The 19,565-nt window shown below is 40.1% G+C and overlaps 1 protein-coding gene across 7 annotated transcripts in view; it reads right to left on the bottom strand.

Annotated features, from left to right (window-relative positions):
• Window positions 1-19,565, bottom strand: part of USP45 (ubiquitin specific peptidase 45) — a 56,757-nt gene that overhangs the window by 12,435 nt on the left and 24,757 nt on the right. For 3 of the 7 annotated variants that reach the window (XM_054197286.1, XM_054197285.1, XM_054197287.1), the window contains exons 8-10: window positions 17,849-17,979; window positions 5,393-5,480; window positions 1,262-1,343 (exon numbers count right to left, since the gene is read on the bottom strand). In XM_054197286.1, coding sequence (XP_054053261.1) covers window positions 1,262-1,343; window positions 5,393-5,480; window positions 17,849-17,979 — 301 coding nt within the window. The other 4 variants (XM_054197282.1, XM_054197283.1, XM_054197284.1 and 1 more) reach the window with 3 other exon arrangements.

The following is a 19,565-nucleotide window of genomic DNA, read 5'->3' as shown; positions in this document are numbered from 1 at the left end:
TAGGTTTGCGGAGGATAATGCTTTAAAGAAGGAATAAATCATTTTAAATGAGAAACTTTCAATAAAGTCTTGCTTTTACAAACAAACAAACAAGTATAAAATTGGCAATACAATTTTATACTTTCAAGACAATGTAATCAAACCAGTATGTGATCTATTCCACATCAAACCAAATTCCAGAATACCTACATTTTCACATTCCTCACACATGACAGTGCTAGTCAATTCACCAACAAAGATCCTATCTATGAAGTTCATCTTCACACCCTCTCTTCCATATGCTGAAAAAACATTGCCTTTTTTAAATGTGAAAAATAACAGATCCAATGCCACACTATAAGTACAACAAAATTCTTTCGAGGATTTATTGTGAAAGCACAATTTTAAACATATTCAAAATGTTTTGAACACAATAACTAATACATCGTATACTGTATTATCTCAACATTTCAAAATATTTTAGTGATATGATTCCCTGTTATCCTTCCCTTCCCCACCTACTGTAACAGAATAACAGTACTGTATCTCTCAAGAAGAAGCCTTTTAAATAAAATCACAGTTTTCTTTTGAATACTTAATATTGTATTGTCTTGATATAGACACTAGGGTAGCAGACAGGTTGTCACCCTTTCTAAATGATTTTTGAAACCATAAAACTCTAAAACATGAGACCAAAGCCTGTTCTAATACATCTCTATGCCTTAACTGCTGCAGATTTGGAAAGGGCGACTTTCCAAACAGCTTAATCATTATTAAGACTTTAATTAAAACAAAATCCCCCAAATTAGAACTTTTGCATAAAGACACACATACAAATTAATTAAAAAACAGCTGTTTTGGAAACAGCGTCCTATCTTGGCTTTGCAATCAATCATATTTAGAGTGCTCGCAGTATCAGTCAGCTAACAGAAATCAGTTTTATTTATGGAAAGTGGCCTCTCTTGAGTGATACAATGATTGTGGCTATACAACAAACCTGATGATGCAGCAAATATTTTAGAGAACAAAATTAAATTCTACCTATCATTACAAGAGGCATTATTAATACAGGGGAAGACTTCATCCTGGATACAAAGATGCAAGTCAGCACATACTAAACTCTTTATCCTTTACATATGCACTAGGTGGCACTAGAATAATACATAATAAAAGTCTTGTAACTACAGTACTTTGTTATTGCTGTTTGCAATAACCAGTTTTGAAGAAAATGGTATTTAAAAACTTGTGCATTTTTAAAAGCATTCAATAAAGAGTTGCATACCTTTGACTTTTCTTCTAGTTTCTTCATCTGCCGTCTTAGTAGTTGGATTATTAAATGCTTTTAAGATACCAGTTTGTATACGCTATAGTTAAAAAACAGACAAACAAAATGCTTAGCAAGTATTTTAAGTGTAAACATTCTGAAAACTAATAATATATGATTAGATTTTATCTACTCTTACTTCATTAAATTAAGCATCATTTAATATTTTAAAACGACTGTTGTTACTAAGAGTGCCAAAGCTACATGAGGTTAACTTTAGTAGGTGACTACTGAAAAATTTCCTCCCCTCAAAGAGGGAGCCATTGTAGAGCACTTGAGAGGTTATCAAGAAACTATAAGATTTGCAGTGAACAAATACTTCCCATTTTTTCCACTGTTGGGGAGGGAAGTGCTGAGGAAAAATGGACTATTACTAACTGCTAAGATACAAAATACTTGAAGGGAGCCAAGTATCTTTCAATAGCCAGACTTCAATGCCTGCGTTTGGGCAGTATTTTTATTACTTCTGTTTACTTTCTAACACTGCACATTTCAAAGTTATGTTAGAAAACCTTAGAGAGATACAAAACTTTTTATGAATCCACATAAACGTCATCAACACTTGCTTAAAAAAAAAAATCCTAAAACCCGGCATTTTTGGAAGAAGAAATGTCATACAGGTGAGCTGTAGCTGCACCTCCAAACAGGGGGTGCTCCCCCCGCTATTTCTCAGCTGCCCCAGGGGATACGGAGGTGCCGTGTTCCCGAGAGGTGAACTCCGGCAGCAGAACCGCACCGGCTGGCAAAAAGGCGGCTCAGCCCAGGCCTCCCCAGGCTGGGAAGCCAGAGGCAGCGTCAGGTCCGTGGCCAAGGAACGCCACAGCCTGCATGCCCCCTGCTTCCCTTTTTCCTGGAAAACGTACCAGCTTTCTAATCCACAAACTCTAGTAACGTGTACAACTCCCTCACGTCAGTGCGCAAATGACATTTACAGTGACACGTGTCACTGAAGTCACACTTAGAGCGAAGTACCATCCTAGAGACAGACAGAGATATCAAACCTTCTGCGAGTAACTCAAACCCTGTGTCCTAACAGGAAAAGAATCATAAATAACTCTTGTTTGCAGGCAGCAAATAACACTTGCAAGCCATATATTATGCTATGTCGGAGGTTCGGTTTCCAGTTCAGGCACCCATCCAACCAAGTCATACTCCCACCTTATGAGTATGTGACCTGGCTTGTGAATTAACTCCCGCTGCCCCGAGCTCAGCTTTGTTCATCTTAAAGCCCACAATATACTAAAAGGACTAATCAATAGGTAATTCATGAAGTCGAGCACCATAAATGGGTTTAGGGCCATAAGCAACCCTTTTGTTGGGATTAGCGCGTTGAACCATTTATTTAGGTCAAAGAAAGACATAGTCTTTGAATGGGCAGGGCGCTGGGGACAATGGCAGCAGACATTAATCAATTAGCAGCAGGGTTCAGCCACTTCAGGCCCCGGTGTGAAACCATCTCCGGCCCACATTGCTGGAAACAGCAGACGCTATGTCATCTTCATTGTAGTATTGACAAGCTTTTATCTTAAAAAAACCCACTTGTGTACATACACGCTTTCTAACTTTTTTTAACAGGGATAGGGAAAAGTTCAACACTGGTGTTGGAAAGCCCTTGTATGAGATACAAAACCATGGAGAGGAGGCAAAAGTGGAGTGTGATTTTTTTGTCAGTTCCTATAACTAGTGCCATATTATGTATCATACGTATTTGTCATCAAAACCCTTAGGGGTTGAAAAAACCTAATCGCGGTAGGGACAGGGAAGCAGGCACGGCCCCACGTTCGGCTCTCTCGCAGGGGGCTGGCAAAGCAGCCGGCTGCCCTTTCAATGGCTGTTCCCTCTTCCGAGAGTAAAGTTTAAAAGCAGCGTGAAAGAGGAAGGTTAGCGGCTGTAACCCCCACCACAGGGCTGCGGTGGCAGGCAGGTTGCTGCAGGCAGGCTGTCCCCAGCAGGAGCCGTTGTGGTGGGGAGGACACCGGGCAGCTGCCAGGCTCCTGCCGGGGTCACCACAGGCCTGACGTTCGCCCTTTGTCACGCCATCTACAGACCTGAAACACGGGATAATCAAATAAAGTTTAAAGAAAAAAAAGACTGAGAGCTTTTACTAGTACTGTCTGTGGTGGAGCAGCCCGAGGTGATAAAGACGTGTTTGCACAGAGCTAGGGTTGTTCAGCCTGGAGAAGAGAAGTCTCCAGGAGAAGACTCCGGGAGGAGTCTCTGGACCTTAAAGCAGCCTTCCAGTACCTAAAGGGGGACTACAGGAGAGATGGGGAGGGACTCTTTATCAGGGAGTGTAGTGATAGGACACGTAATAGTTTTAACTGAAAGAGGGTAGATTTAGATTAGATATTAGGAAGAAATTCTTTACTGTGAGGGTGGTGAGACACTGGAACAGGTTGCCCAGGCAGGTTGTGGATGCCCCATCCCTGGAAGTGTTCAAGGCCAGGCTGGATGGGGCTTTGAGCAGTCTGCTCTGGTGGGAGGTGTCCCTGCCCATGGCAGGGGGTTGGAACCAGATGATCTTTAAGGTCCCTTCCAACTCTAACCATTCTATGATTCTGTGATAATGCACCATTAAGGCAGCAGAGGGGTGTAATTGCAGGGGGGGAGCAACCTCTCCCTGCCCACTGATGGGAGCAGCAGGAATAGTGCCCAAAAGGTCACTTAAAATTCTCACCATCTTCCATTACTCTCTTGTGGTAGCTACTCTAGCTGTCACCACTCTCTAATAATAAACTATTTAAAAGGCAAATACAAACGCAGGCTATCATAATGATAGCACATTCACTGGTGAAACTGGGGATTGACTTAAGGGCAAAGTGGAATCACCCACTCGAGAAGCTGCTTAGTCGTCGTAATAATCCCGCTTTTGGTGAATCCTCACTTGTGGAGCAAATACAGTTTCCACTTTTTATTACATTAAAATCAATAAACAACAAAATAAAGTTTCCCTCCACTGCAAAAACATGACAAATGTTTTTTAACTAAGGTTGGCTGCTTCTGTTGCATGCCCTGTTCGACACCTAATTTTGTAAGCATGACAAAGTCAAGGTTTAGCTCTTTCTTCCTGTAGTTCAGTTCTGCTTATGACCAAGTGTACTGCTCCCAAGACCAATATATAGTGATATTCTGGTAGGATGGGGATTTGTTCAGCGCTACTCTAGTGCCAGGAACTGGGCTCAGACACAGCTTTATGTTTCATCTCAGGATCATGACATTCATCCCGTTACTAAGTAAGAGGGAAGAGGAAATATGCTGGTCAGTATGAGATTTAAGGCCCTCCTTTTGATGAGACTTATAAAACACCATTTACCAAAATATTATCTGAAAAGAAGGGTCCAAGATTATTAAATCCAGCAGATGAAATCTGATATGGTCGAAATAGTTTGAGCAAGCAAATGCACACTTCCTTGTATTCAACAATGCAGGAGCCAGAGATAACGAAGCAAAAAAAAACCATGAGAAAAACCACAAGAAAAACCACACAGGGACATTTTTAATATAACAGTTTATGTACTTGGCATACTTGGATGTAGATTTTAAATAATGAAAAGCAGCACCTTATTTATAAAACAAGTAGTTCTTCACACTTTCAAGAGATATAAGAAACTTTTCAGTATTTTGGTTTTGTCCTAATTTTTTCATTTAAATAGATTTCATACAAAAGTATGGGCAGGCCCACAGCTAGGAGCTGCTAATTTCTGTCCCAAAGCTTTACCCTAAAATGCCCACTGTCAGCTACATTAGAGGTTCTACTTCTACTTTCTTGACGACCCAGAAGTCTGGTTTTTGTCCTTTTGTTTTTTTAATAAAGGCAAACAATTCAGATTCCTAAATTTATCATGATCTACTTACCATGCTCTTTCTGAAACTCAAACTGTTATTCCAATCAGCAGTTTTATTATATAAACATGAACATAATTAAATCCTCTTTCAAAAATGTCATTGTTTTTCCCAAGATAACAAACGAGCCACTGCTACTCCATTAAGTACATCTTTAAAACACAGGGAACATGAAGAACACTGAAGCAAAGACTAGTTTACCATACAGTCAAATAAGTTCTTTAAAAACATCCACGAGGACGTTACCTTTGTTTCTTCAATCCTCATTGCATCCAACAGATAGTGCAGAAGCTCCTGACTGTCTTGCTGCTGGAACCCCTTAAATCGAGGAGCCCTACGGAAGAAGCAGCGAGGAACTTAAATTTACATTGGGAGGTGCTTAATGAGAGAAAGTTTACATCAGACATCTTGTTGGATGCCAGGGGTACAAACAGGTGCAATCCCTGCTGGATCTAATGGGGCTTTAGGAAGCTCCTGGTGTGTTTGCAATTACACCAACAACGCTGCACTTTCATTTGGGTAGCATTTTGACCCTATTAGGGATGGCTTGAGTAAAATGCAGTTTTGCCAGTAAAGTTTCATCCGTGCTAGCAGCATTTTGGTGACAGACTATACCAGTACTTCTGTATCACCAAACAGTCCCAATGTCATGCAGGAGATTTTCAAAGTGCTGAACCTGCCTTGCTGTCTCACCCTTCTCTCTACCAAGAAGAAATCTCAAATGCATATAAACAGTCCGTAAATAGTAAACCAGAAGCAGCACTGTAGTCTGAATTGGGAAAAGATGATCTTGAAATGGAAGGGAAGTCACAAGGTTGTGCATCAAACAAAGGAAAACTGCAGGTCAGAATCCAAATGAGAATTTCTTAACTTCTTAAACAGAAGTATGTTTTCTTCTTAAACATCTCTTCTGAATGGCTCCACAGTCAATCAGTCCAGTAATCTGCAGCTTACTGAGTGAACAGTCAATAAGTAAGATGGTAAACATGCTAAAAGTAAGTAGCATCACATAAGCATATGGATTTCAAATGCTATTAAGAAAACATGAGAGAAAATTGTAATATGATATTCTGACCTATGTAATTTACATTGTATTCAATTAGCCTTTTATTTATGCTACATTTCTTCAATTAACGTTACAGATATTGGGGATAAATGCGCTAAACACAAGATTTCCATTCTAGAGCACTGCTAATGAGTAAAGACAGGGTTTGGGGGTTTTGGTAGGAAGAGTTAATCACTCTTCTAAGAGTCACTCTGGTAAAGTTTTAGAAGGACCTTTCAGCATCATGAATTATCAACTCATATCACATCCACATCCAAACTCCTGTTCTACAGTCTAACAAACTGCAATACTTCACATCTGAAATTCCTATTAAAACATACGCAAACGAAAGCAAACGAAATGCAGCTTCATACCTAAAATGGAAAGAGCCCAAATTCAATGAGACAATCTCTTCACAGTTGCTTTGATTCAGACAATACATCTGAATCCAGATTCCAAAAGCTACCAGGTCTTCAAAAGCAGGTAATAAATTGAGTACACACTGTCTGATTTTTTCCCCCAAAGCTGCTTATAGGAGCTGTATACCCAGTTGGTTTCGAGAGCAAAGAAACATCTGAGATGACAGAGGCTGGAAATTTCACAAGTCTTTTGCACTAATTCAAAGAAATCTTCCCAATTCACCCATCGTAACAGCCAAGTACAGCAAGTATTTTGCTCCCACTGCATATTGAATACAAAAGCATCACAAATTTTAGCTTTTTTGCAATTTCTGAGTGCACCAGAACAAGTAATCTGGACGACCCATGGAAGATCATAAAGCGTCCACACTGTTACTGTGATTTAATATTGCTACATTTCCTATCACCATTAGCTTCCTTTACTAATCTAAATAGCCAGCATTAAAAAGAAAATCCCGATACGATGCTCTTTTCTCACAATAATCAGGTTTAGGCGATGGGGTATAGCGTGGTCCATCCCATCCAAACTTTATAACCCTTGGTAAAACTTTTTCAAGTGTGATTTCTGTGCCACATCCGTAAGCAGCCCCAAGTCCTCCAGAATAGGTTCCTGCACAGCAGCCTACCATGGGGATTTCCCTGGCTGTCCCCAAAATGGCAGCGAGCAGCATCTTGAGCTGAGCATGTGAAATGACCTACAGGAGAAAGCCATGAGGATGCAGCTCTCCAGTCGACCTGTGATTTTGTTCACGAGGTGAGTGATAAGCACTTCTTGTATAACCATGTGCCACAGCCATCCTTTTTAAAATAAAATTGAATGAAGGAGGAGTTTTTGCTTTGGTTTTGAGATCCTTAATGAGCTAAAAAGCATTAAAGCTGCAACCAAAAAAGATACCACCTCTGCATAAATGATAACATCACTACCTTTTGGATGACTATCTGAAATTCCCAGATTACAAGCCCACCTTCTAGAATAATACACACTGGCTACTCAGGTTAAAGATCTAAGTCACCAAAGACTGCAACAGCTTCTTAAAATAATAATAATAATAATCTGCATACTTCCAAACTCTTCATCCCTAGAAACTGAAAGTCTTGAAGGAAAAGGGTCTACATGCCTTGGAAAACACACATCTGGTGTCGCCCTTGTCTTCTCAGACTACACTGCCCTTTGAGCTGTCCTCCTCCGTGGTGTCTGGCCACAGCACCAGCGGAGACGAGCCAGCTTGCGAGTCAGCCCAAGGACGCAGAAGGGACACTGGCACTGGCTGAGTTTGTACCGTTTACACATTACTACACAGGACACGCAAAAATCAAAGGCTCCACAGGAAAGGCAATTCTTGCAAAAAGGCCATCAGCAGCATCCGCATGAGCCCCATAAAACAGAAGAGGAAAAACCTCTGTTTCAAGCTATGCTGCCATTTGCACCAGTGATGTTATAGCCAACTGCACCAGTGATGTTTTAGCCAACTGCACAGAGCATCTTAAATCACAAGAGGAAAAACCTCTGGTTCAGGCTATGCTGCCATTTGCACCAGTGAAGTTTCAGCCAACTGCACAGGGGTAACGTTGCATCTGTTCATTCAGCAGTTTCAATCACTGCCATTCAAAAACTGTAAATGTCTTTTTTTCACTACTCACGGCATCTAAATATACTCTAAATATCCTATTTTGCAGGCATAGGTTACATAGAAATTACTAAATACACTTATGAATACGTGGACAGATCCTTAGGGTGTTATCCTTAATAACCCTAGCTAGAAGGCTTCTTGTGAACAATTTGGACCTCCAGCTTTTCACAACCCCAAATGAGACTGTGTAAATAGTCACTATTATCATAACTCTATTTACATTAACTGTAAATTACTGGCCAAACCATACCTGTCTTTCCAGGCAAGTTACCCTTTAGACCTTTATAGAATCATACAATTGCCTAGGTTGGAAGGGACCTTTAAGATCACTGAGTGCAACCATCAACCTAACTCTGACAAAACCACCACTAAACCATGTCCCTCAGCACCATATCTATGTGTCTTTTAAATACTTCCAGGTATGGCGATTCCACCACTTCCCTGGGCAGCCTGTTCCAATGTTTGATAACCCTTTCAGTGTAGAAATTTACAGTCTTGGACCAATTAATCTAAAACAGGATTTGAAAGGCTGGGTTGTTGTGTTTGGTTTTTTTTTTTGCATTTCCAGTAATGCTATGAAATGGCAGCTGTGACTCTCGCTGCACATTGGGAAGAGCACGTGCAGGCGTAACCATGTGCAACCCTTCCAAAATCTGGCACAGGAGACAACTGGCTGAGCAGAGCTCAAATAGGAATTTTCTCAAACCGTCAGAGCAGCCAGAAAAACCAGCCACTTACTTGGTTACTCAATTTTATTAAACACCTGTTGAGCCAGTTTTCATTTTCAGCCTCAGACTGTGTGCTTTGGCTAACAGGTACATCGAGCTGTAAATACGTTATCCGTATTTTTTGAAGGCACAATAATCTTACTTGCCCAGCCGCGCTCTTCAGCTCTTCTACAGTGTTGCTGAAGGTGAGGTTTCTTTCCCACTCATGCACTAAAGCTGCTCAGGTTTGCTTCAGAAATTTGTGCCCGAGGACGGGAGAAATTAAAGGCGACCAGAAAATGCATCAGACATGCAATGTGCCTACAAGAGTAAAACTTAAAGCTGGGCAAGATGTCAAGATGCCAAGTTAGGGCATGGCAGCCCTGGGCTACAGGCAGGACCGTGATACACGGGGCTCAGTTTTGAACTGCTCGCTGGAGGCACTTTGGGATGTAACTGGAGAAGGCTCTAAGGTGGCGAGGCATCTCAGGTCAGTGCCTAAAATTAAGTGGAATAAATCTGGACCTGCCTATGCAAAACAACATGTTCACATTTACAAATATGACACTTTCACATTTATACTTTGTATCTACTTTTTGACACAAAATGGACAATATCCCTAGATAAAAATGATTTAATGATGCTGCTCTACCATGATGCTTACTATAAAATCTGGAATCAGCAGAGTGGGTGATTTTTTTAAGCATTCTTTTTAGAGTTAAATTTTTTTTTGCATGTGCAGGCCAACATAAAATATTATTTTCAAATTTAAAAAAAAAAAATCAATTAATTCAAACTTGAAATACTCCTCCTAAAAATGAAATATTTTTGGTTTACTATTATTAAGATGCAAGTTTTTGCTGCTATTAAAATCATATGTTTTATTTCCACTTAATTTGATTATAAAAACTAAATAAATCCTGAAAAGCACTAAAGCTTTCTTTTGGATCCAATAAAACACCCAATATACACTTAAAAAAAGCCCCAAACATATATACCTGCACGCACATGTTTACATGTATGCACAGTTTCACTTTTCAATTGGCTAAAACAGTTTTCACATTGTTTCTTTCATTGAATGGCCAGGAATCAGAAAGAATCTGGTTTTTATTTTTTTAACACAGATGCCAAAATCAGTTCAGTTTGAGAAACCTAGTTAGTCAGCCACAGTATTATCATTAGTTTTATTTATGAGAAAGTTCTTGTTTTCCCAAGACAGTAGGAATCCATGGTTATATTCAGTCTATCTCCTCCAACATATGCACATCAATAGCTCCAGCGTATAGCGAGAAAACAAAATCTTGCATTTACATAACCTGGATCTTGGTACTAATAGGAATTTTTGTGGGGTTTTTTGGCCACAGAAGCTGTGCCACTGCAAGAGACATTATAGTAAAAAGGAGGAAAAATGAATAATTACTTGACAAAGCAGCAAGCAAAGACTCCATCACTGTTACAGGAGGGTCTCTTCATTGCAGGCACACCTCCCAGAGCTAGATCTTCAATGCCAATCAGAAAAAAGCCCCACACATACCTTTCCAGTGTAACCTCCCACTGATGAACACACAATAATCGTTCCAGATGAAAATTAATTTACTAAATGGTATTTCAAGAGAAAATAGTTTACCCGTATGTTCCACACCAGTTTATTAGCTTAAATGAAAGGGGTTAAAATTAACTGAGCCATGACAGTTTTTCATTTTTCTTAGTCTTTCATTTTACAAGCACGCATTGCATCTACGAGGACAAGATTATTTAGGCTTCTCTGTGCTTGTAATAAAACCCCTTCCAACCCCACATAAATCTACATGCTTGAATTTTAATGGAAACACGAATGATGGGAATGTAACAGCTACCACTTTGTAAGTAAAGTGGCACGGAAAATGACGTGTAAAGATGCTATGTAAGGTTTGAGTCAATTATTTTGACTGATAAATGATGTCACTGTTAACACTGCTTAACATATAGTTAATCTGTCATTCACGTACATAGCACGTTGTACATAATACTAAATATCTGGTGTTCTGTGGAAAAACGTTACAGATTAGTGCATTTGTTTTTGAGGGGAAGCCACACAAGAAAACCTAAAAATGATAAAAAAAAAGGAGAGAGAAAGGGAGGGAATTTCACACCACACAGTGCATTTACTGGAAACTTCCTACACTTACAAACCAGTATTGGGGGGGGGGGGGGGGGGAAGGAATTAGTCCATGCTGATACACAGAAATCTGACAACTAAAAGATGTGCGCTCTTGTCTCCTTGAAAAATATGCTTCAAGCAAGATCCCTGGCAAAAGTGGGGGACTTGAAGATGGTTGGTTGAGTTGACCGCTCACAGATGTGCTGACATATGGAAGCCAGTGCCAATGCGATACAACCTGTTGTACAGTGTCAGCAGGATAATGACAGAACAGGTTGAACTCCTGCTAATGGCTGTAAGTGGTGAAGGACAACTGTGACATCTACATGCGTACTGCTGATTTAGCCTCTCGTTACTCATCTGGAGACCAGTTATAACTGTCAGTTAAAGAAATACTTCTCATGATGATCTACTTCCTAGAATGCTTTAGTAACAAAAACTACATAATAACATAATTTTTAAAAGGAAAAAAAAACCACCAGTCCTCTAAGCATTAATACTTTCAATTCCTATCTTATATTAATTTGAGGCAAATTAAGCTACACTTCAAAAGCAAAACTGGGATACAATTGCAGCCATTCAATCATACTGCACAGAATGGCCATACTTTTGCTGTCTCTAATAAAAATCCTCTCCAAAATAATCCTTCCAATAATTACTATCTTTGAACAGAAGATAGCCTAATACCTTGGAAAACTTTAGAAACAATAATAAGTGTTTGGAAAGAGAAAAAAAAAAAAAATATTATTTGATTTGATTTGATCCAGTAGGAATCCCTTCAACACTGCAGTACCATATAGAGAAGCAAAATAATATGTTTACTTAATGTTAGCCAGAGAGAAAAAAAATTTTCTTATCTGCGTATGAAAATGTTCATCTCTAAAGACTGGTCAGTTATCAATGAAAGTTACAAAAAAACTATGCAAAAGGCCAGTTTATAAAAATTACCACAATTCACATGACTTACCTTTCCCAGTGACACTTTCAAATACCTATTCACTGTCATCACACAACAGCTAGAATGAAGTTTTGTTCTTCCTAAAGCAATTATTCTCATTAATGACCCCAAGTTATATGCAGCACTACGGCAGAAAAGAGAGCAAAATCCTACAGCATGATTAATCCCCATGATTAATCTTACCTCAAACCTGTCCCAAAGACATAAGAGTTCTGCTGCCACGGGGTGCTTAGTAGGAAAAAACCCAACCAAACACAGGCTTGCCCCCACATGGAAATAACACCACCAGACATGCCTGTCCTGTCTTGATGGCAGGGACAGACAGCACTTCGCTCTCCTTTGGATGTGCTGGCTGATTTCTTTCATCTTTTTCTGCCTCGCCTTCCCCCAAAAGAGAAAACGAAGCACTATCACTTCCTTGCGGCGCACCAGATCTCTGCTGCCAGCGCAAAAAGCACTTGTTATAGAAGTAGCTCTGAATGAACATAATTGCTGACATCCTGCACCAGAGCCATTTCCCACTTGACCATCAGAGAGAAATGAGGCTCTTTTCACTGAGTAATGGAAATACCTGTCTGGGGAAATTTCTTCCTACCAGCTGGTAGCCAAGTGAAGGCCTTCATGCATGAGGTCTTGTATCCCTATACAAAAAGTTTTCTCTTTTTAGACGTCTAATTTTTCTTTCTTCCTTTAAGTCCTGCTAAGATTTGCAACAGTGCTCTGTGACAGCAAGTTCCACAGGTTAGTTCTACGAAATGTTAAAAAAAACCCTTCTTTTCCCCTGGCTCTAAATCTGTTGCCTTTCAGTTTCACAGACAGCTCCTTGAACTTTTCCGAGGGCAGTTAAATAAGCACAACTGATTTATCTTCTATCATTTCCTGTCTTGTCTTGCTGTCATGCCTCCTTTCCATGTCCTCACCTGCCTAAACTCCCAATATTCAAGTCCCTCTTGACGTGAAGGATTCCTCTTTTTGTTACCTCTCTCTTAAGCTCCAAACTGGCTTTATCTTCTAACGCTCTATTCTGGTTAATGTGAACATTGCTAATGAGGATACACCTCCAATGTACCTAATGAAATTACTGGTTTTCTTCTTCATTGTATCTACAAATATTGCTTACGCAGCTCACCAATACCACAAACATTGCAAATACTTGTGTTGTCCAATATGCTGCAGAGGTCTTCCTCCTGAGTAGAAGAAGCGAATGCAAGACGCAGGAGCAAGTGCAGATGATTCCTGCCAATGCACACCACTTATATACGCAATTCACCTACTTTGCACTCATAAACCTCATCCATCCAGCTTTGTTAACTTCTTTGTAAAATTAAGGAAACTCTGACAAAGTTAACCAAAAGAAAGATGCGCAATCTCTCAGCTACTGCTGCACAGAGAAGAATATTCAATCTCCTGTCAGAGAGCTCCTGAACATGGCACAGCACCGTCAGCAAAGCACATGGAGGCACGACAGGGACCCGAAATAATCCTTCACAACCGGTCAAGGAAACATCAACCACGTGTTCTGCTGCAGTTATCTTTAAATGGTAAAAATCAAATGGGAAAAATAGGCAAGTTGGAAATCTTTTCTTAAAAGAGATTTTTCTCTACAGCAATTCTATTTGAAAAGAAAAGGCTCTAAAAGACTCCTAATCAATGAGAAAATCCTGTTCACCCCTTAAATCTCATACAACATTACCTCAGTTTCCCTTAGCATTTCCTCTCAGAAGTGATAAATATGGAATGCTCTAGGCTTTGTTTAGGTTTCCCTCCAAAACGAATCGATAGTCCTAACTGCAAGAGCTCCGTTCTGTCAGTCCCACCTCCGTCTTCAGTCCTACTTTCCGCACCTGAGAAGGAAGGATGAATACTCCTCGGGGAGGGAAGACCGATGTATATTTTGTGACCACTAATAAAATCTTTGTTAGGCAAGTATTTTTTCCTGCATGTTAATGTAGCAATATAACACCCTTATAAATAATTATTTGGTGGAAATCTGAAGCACCTAAGTTCTGTAACTACTTTCTCGACTCATCACTTCTATGCTGCAACATTCACTTGCTACACAAATCTAAGCTTTCTTCCACCAATAAAATTATTCAATCATAACAAATAAAGGAAATAAAAGGTATGTCCTCTTAAGATATCTGTGTTGCGTTAGTCACTAAGTCTCCAGATAAGTCAGAAGTCTGCAGTCCTGATATTCAGCATAGTGGAAAACCAACAGAAGGGCCCCGTAGCTATGCTCACAATCTGTCCTCGCAAAACATCTGACAGCTGCAACACTAACAAAATTAACAGTGGATGAATTAGTACCAGACGCTGAACAGTTGCTATAGAAAGACTCATCCATTTCTTTTCTTCTCCCCTTCTTCAACCCAGCTACCCCACCACTTGATAAAATTAACACTTGGTATAATTTTTTTTTCTTTTGTTATTTAATAAAAAACCACCACAAATACCCTTTCATACAGAGGATTATGAACTCCATGCCATGATCTCCCTAGACCCTTAAAGACAGAGTCTGCTGTTGAAAGGACCGTGTCCCAGTTCTCTCACTGCTTTTGAGCCGCAAACGTGCATCTACTTTGCAGAGTTTCTCACTTGCAGGTTTGGGGATCCCACCTGATGCCACGACAGAGCTGCAGCTGAACAAGGCAATGCCTGGTCCCCTTCTTTACAGCCTCTCTGCCCACACCTAGCTGTATTTCTACCTTTGCCCACTCCTTTTTTCCTCCTCCTTCCTTCCCTGCCTTCTTGTATCTTCTTTCACTGAGCACTTTTAAATTTTTGGGTGAGGATGCCCAGTTCAAATGCAAGCATTCAAACTCATACTGCAACATCCGAAGCAGGTGGAGTCCTGAAGTCCTACAAGGGTATAGAAAAAAGCAACTCTGGGCATCAAATTCAGAAGTGTATTCCAGAACTGAACTGGAAATGAGGGCAAGTGCCAGGTGTTAAATTATACAGCTACCTTTATCTTGCGTCAACTGATTCAACATGAAAATACATCACCATTCAGTTAGGAGATTGAAAAACAAAAAAAGTAAAATTCATCAATACCAATTTAATCAAAATTCACATATATTTTTATATATATATATAATCTAATTGTGTCATCAGGGAAAAGTAACCATTTTTAAAGGATTACCTACACATGAGAAATATGTTATTTGGAAACTGCTGTGTTACTTTTCGGCTAGATGGTAAAAACTGGGACTGGGAAGACAATTCCTGGGTCACTGAGTCCAGCTCTTGACATCACAGACAAGTACAACCTATACTCTCTGTACAATCTGCTTTATGAATTCTTTATTGAAGAAAGGTATGGCCATATACTGCAGACTGGGACTGAGACAGCAAGATCTGTGCTAGGGAAAGAATAAACTAAAAAGAAAAAAAAAAAAAAACAAAACAAAAAAACAAAGGTTGCAACTGGAGTCAGCAAACTTTTATGTAAAATGTATAAAACCAAACCATTATTATTACAAGTCCTTCTCCCCAGTAGTTCACTGACTTGTCTTTCTCTGACATATCCCTCTGAAATACAAACAATTTTTTAGCGTAGTTCTTCCTTTTACACACTCATCCTGTCATCTCTTTAGGAAAAATGCTGTTTGAACTCTACTTGTTAAGTAAAAAGAGTTTGTGCTAAGGCATGTGAAGACCACAAGTAGTGCATGCCTTTAAGATTACTTTATTAATGTGACTTCTTGGCAGGATTCAAAAAGCAGTTTACAGACAATGCTGCAGCAACACAGATTTCTTCCTAGCTGGGGACACCTGCAATCTTGCCATGCTCTCTCTCTCTCATTTCAGCTTTGCTAAAGAGTAGAAAGACAATTTTAAAAGGTGAAAAAAGGCTTTGTAAAAATGGCATGACAGAACACTGGATTCATAGTGTTGAAGTTAATATATAGTAAATGTATTGTTTGCAAAGATGAGCATTTCCCATTCTCCTACCTTCACCACTGCAGACTGCTGAATTTGCTGAAATTCTCCCTTTCTTCTTTCTTGCTTCTTATGTCACCATCAATAACAATATAATCAAAAGACCAAAACCTTCTGTCATACCCATGCGGCCACTTAACTGCCCTCAAACACCTAATTTCTTGCTAACAGGACGTGGCTGACACTTTTGTTAGTGATACTAGAGCTAGTAAAGGATTTATATCTAAGTCGTGTTCTGCAAGGCTAACAAAAGCAAGGAGTAGGGATGAAGGCAGGAGATGACAGAAGCTGACAGATACATGTCTAAACAGCAGAAGTCTGCTGCCCACGTTTCCATTTTAGCTGGTGGTTGAAGTATATGCCTATCTTAAAGATCAAAAAACAACAAGAAGAAAAAGAACAACTAGATATCTGAGATTCAATACCAATATATTGTGTAGCCATCACTTGATGACCATACAAACACACACAGAGCAGGTACAAAATAACCATCACTTCAAAAATACAATGCCATCTGAAGTACACTGTATCACGATTGTTTTACAACGAGTTTGCTAAGGTGGGCTTCAAAACATGTTTTACATCATCTTTTCCCTTCTATCCTTAATACGTAAAGAGAAAAAAATATTCTTCCTATTTAATCATTTCCCTTTCATTTCCTGACCAAATTTTGTTCTTACAATCACATTTTTGGGGTAGTCCTGAAACAGGAGGAGGAGTGAGAAAACAACATATTTTTTTCACTATATATTTTTCTTCCAGGTAGATAATGCTAAACAGAGAACACTGCTGTTTGACTCAAAATCACTATAAGGACACTTTATACAAATTCCCTTTTACAGCTCAAAAGACTCAAAAGGAAGTCAAGTACAATAGAAAAAATATAATATTAAGTTTCTGAAGTTGAATTTTGAGGATAAAGAAAAAGTAATAACTGATTTCTTTATCAGAATTAAATTGTCCTTGATGTAGTCTAAAAGCTTTTGTTTATTGATACCAAATTTTAAACCCATGTTTGCACAGTGAGGTTGCCCTGCAATGCCATGGTAGTGGGCTGCAACTCTCCTCCTAACACTCTTGCTGCTTAAAATTCCATACAATAATATTGTAGCAAGTAAAACAACACGCATTATTTATCTTTTTTAATGTGAGATTCAGCTATATCATCCTCCAGCTACTCTGCTTCTACAGCTTCTTCTACTTATAAAGCAAATATCTAAATACTTGTATCAACTTTTACATAGGTCTTCTACAGGTGCTTTAAAAGCAAGATTGTTTGCATCATAATTGAAGGCACCTACAAAGCACCACTGTAAACATTTTCCAGAACAAGAAACAGGAGTTTCTTTAGGGCTTGTGAGCTCTTTGCAATCTGGAGCCATATGCCATTTCAGTACTGCTTCAAGTCCTTACTTGTTAGACTCTTTTTAATTTTGAATTGATGCCAAGGTCAGACATCATAGCAGAGGTTTCCCATTTAAAAGCTTACCCTTTTTTTTTTCAAAATAGCTCCATGCACTTTGCAGTATTAGCACAGCTTCATGCTAACATACCACAAAACCTCGAAGGTAATTCTATTTTCTTCAGTTTTACCATACCCTCTTCTGCCCCCTCATACTCAGTTCAAAGCCCATTGAAAGTTACTGGTTATGAACTGGATCATACATTTCACGAAGAGCAGGTACAACCCTGGAGCACAACAAGGAGCCCTGCCACTTTAAAGCATGAAGAAAACATTTTCTGGACTGCCCAGTAAAAACCTAATAGCACCTTAGAAAGGACAACAGACATGTCACGCTTAGAAACATATCACTGGAAATTAAAAATAAATAAGTAAGAGATACTGACAATACGTACTTTTGACAAAGCTGGCTAAACAGCACTTTCGGAGAAAGCGGACCTTTTCCAGCTTCCCTCATGCTGTGAAGGAATAAGAACATTGCCGAAGTCAAGGGTCCTGGGCTAGAGAGGTTTACCACCAAAGGATCCTTCAAAGCAAAGGTAAATTGCACATCAGATTTCAAAGTTAATAACACACTAGACTTATTTCAAGTTAGGACATTTATGACAAAGAACAGTGTAACTTTCAGTCTTAAGAGTGGTTTTGGTTGCGTTTTTTTTTTTAAAATGTTGATGTCACCTACATGATTGAAATCATAGAATCATAGAATTGCCAAGATTGGAAGGGACCTTTCAGATCATCGAGCCCAACCATCAACCTAACTCTGACAAAGCCACCACTAAACCATGTCCCTAAGCACCACAGCTACACAACTTATAAATACCTCCAGGGATGGTGACTCTACCACTTCCCTGGGCAGTCTGTTCCAATCCTTGATAACCCTTTCTGTGAAGAAATTTTTCCTAATATCCAATCTAAACCTCCCCTGGTGCAACATGAGGCCATTTACTCTTGTCCTTTCGCCTGTTACTTGGGGGAAGAGACTGACCCCCACCTCTCTACAACCTCCTTTCAGATAGTTGTAGAGAGTGGTAAGGTCTCCCTTCAGCCTCCTTCTCTCCAAACCAAACAACCCCAGTTCCCTCAGCCGCTCCTCATACGACTTGTTCTTTAGACCCCTCACCAGCTTCGTTGCTCTTCTCCGGACTCGCTCCAGCACCTCAATGTCTTTTTTGTGGTGAGGGGCCCAAAACTGAACACAGTATTCAAAGTGGGGTCTCACCAGTGCTGAGTACAGGGGGATGAGAAAGCTTATTATTTAAGCAGTAATAGCTGCAAACACAAACAATTCTTGTCCAGCAAATTGGCTGGTAACCAATAGTTTTGGAAACAGGCATGTCAATCAGGCAGTCTGATTCTCACAAAAACAGACTACCTCCCGAATTACTTGCTTTACTCTTACTCCCATGTGCACTGAAATTCAGTTGCAGAGACAACGCGGGCGACCTCCTCTGTGGGCCAGCGTAAGACAGAGCTCAGTGACACTTTGTCTGCTCAACCCCAGGGAAGGGGTGGCCAGCTTCTCTGACCTGTGAGCCGCACACTGAAATTTCCACATGTTCAACAGCCACAGAAATATACCGTGTTCCTCCAGGAACCAGGTGCTGGGAAGGCACCAGCAGTGGTTTGCAGCAGGTCCACCATGGCGGAGCAGGGACAGGCACAGGGTACATCCCACGCAGCCCCTCCTGGTATGAGATTCACCCCAGCCAGCAGGTCCTGTTGCTGGAAGGAGCCCCCCAGCAGCCACCTGAGCCAGTCTTAGAGTAGGAGACACTCCTGCACTGCTCGCATGCCACGTGCATCTCAATAGCCACAGATGGCCAGCTCTCCCTAACATGCTCCCAGGTCCGTATGTGACCACAGTGCTTCCTACTAGCTGGCCCGACTCTCACAAAATGAGATTACAACTGCCAGACAAACAATAAGAGAGGCTGCCTCAACCAGAAAGCAGATCTACACAAAACATAAGCACTATGGATACACACAAATATAAAGTATTTGCATTATAAAAAGGTAGGAAATGGTGGGAAAATGCCCTTTACCATGCAGGAAGCTGGGAGTTTCTCCATTACTATCAGTTAGACTACTGCAGCCCTCTAATCCTCTGTT

This window comes from Rissa tridactyla, chromosome 3 (genome assembly GCF_028500815.1).
Source record: "Rissa tridactyla isolate bRisTri1 chromosome 3, bRisTri1.patW.cur.20221130, whole genome shotgun sequence".
Taxonomy (NCBI): Eukaryota; Metazoa; Chordata; class Aves; order Charadriiformes; family Laridae; genus Rissa; species Rissa tridactyla.
This window is presented reverse-complemented; position numbering and strand designations above follow the sequence as displayed.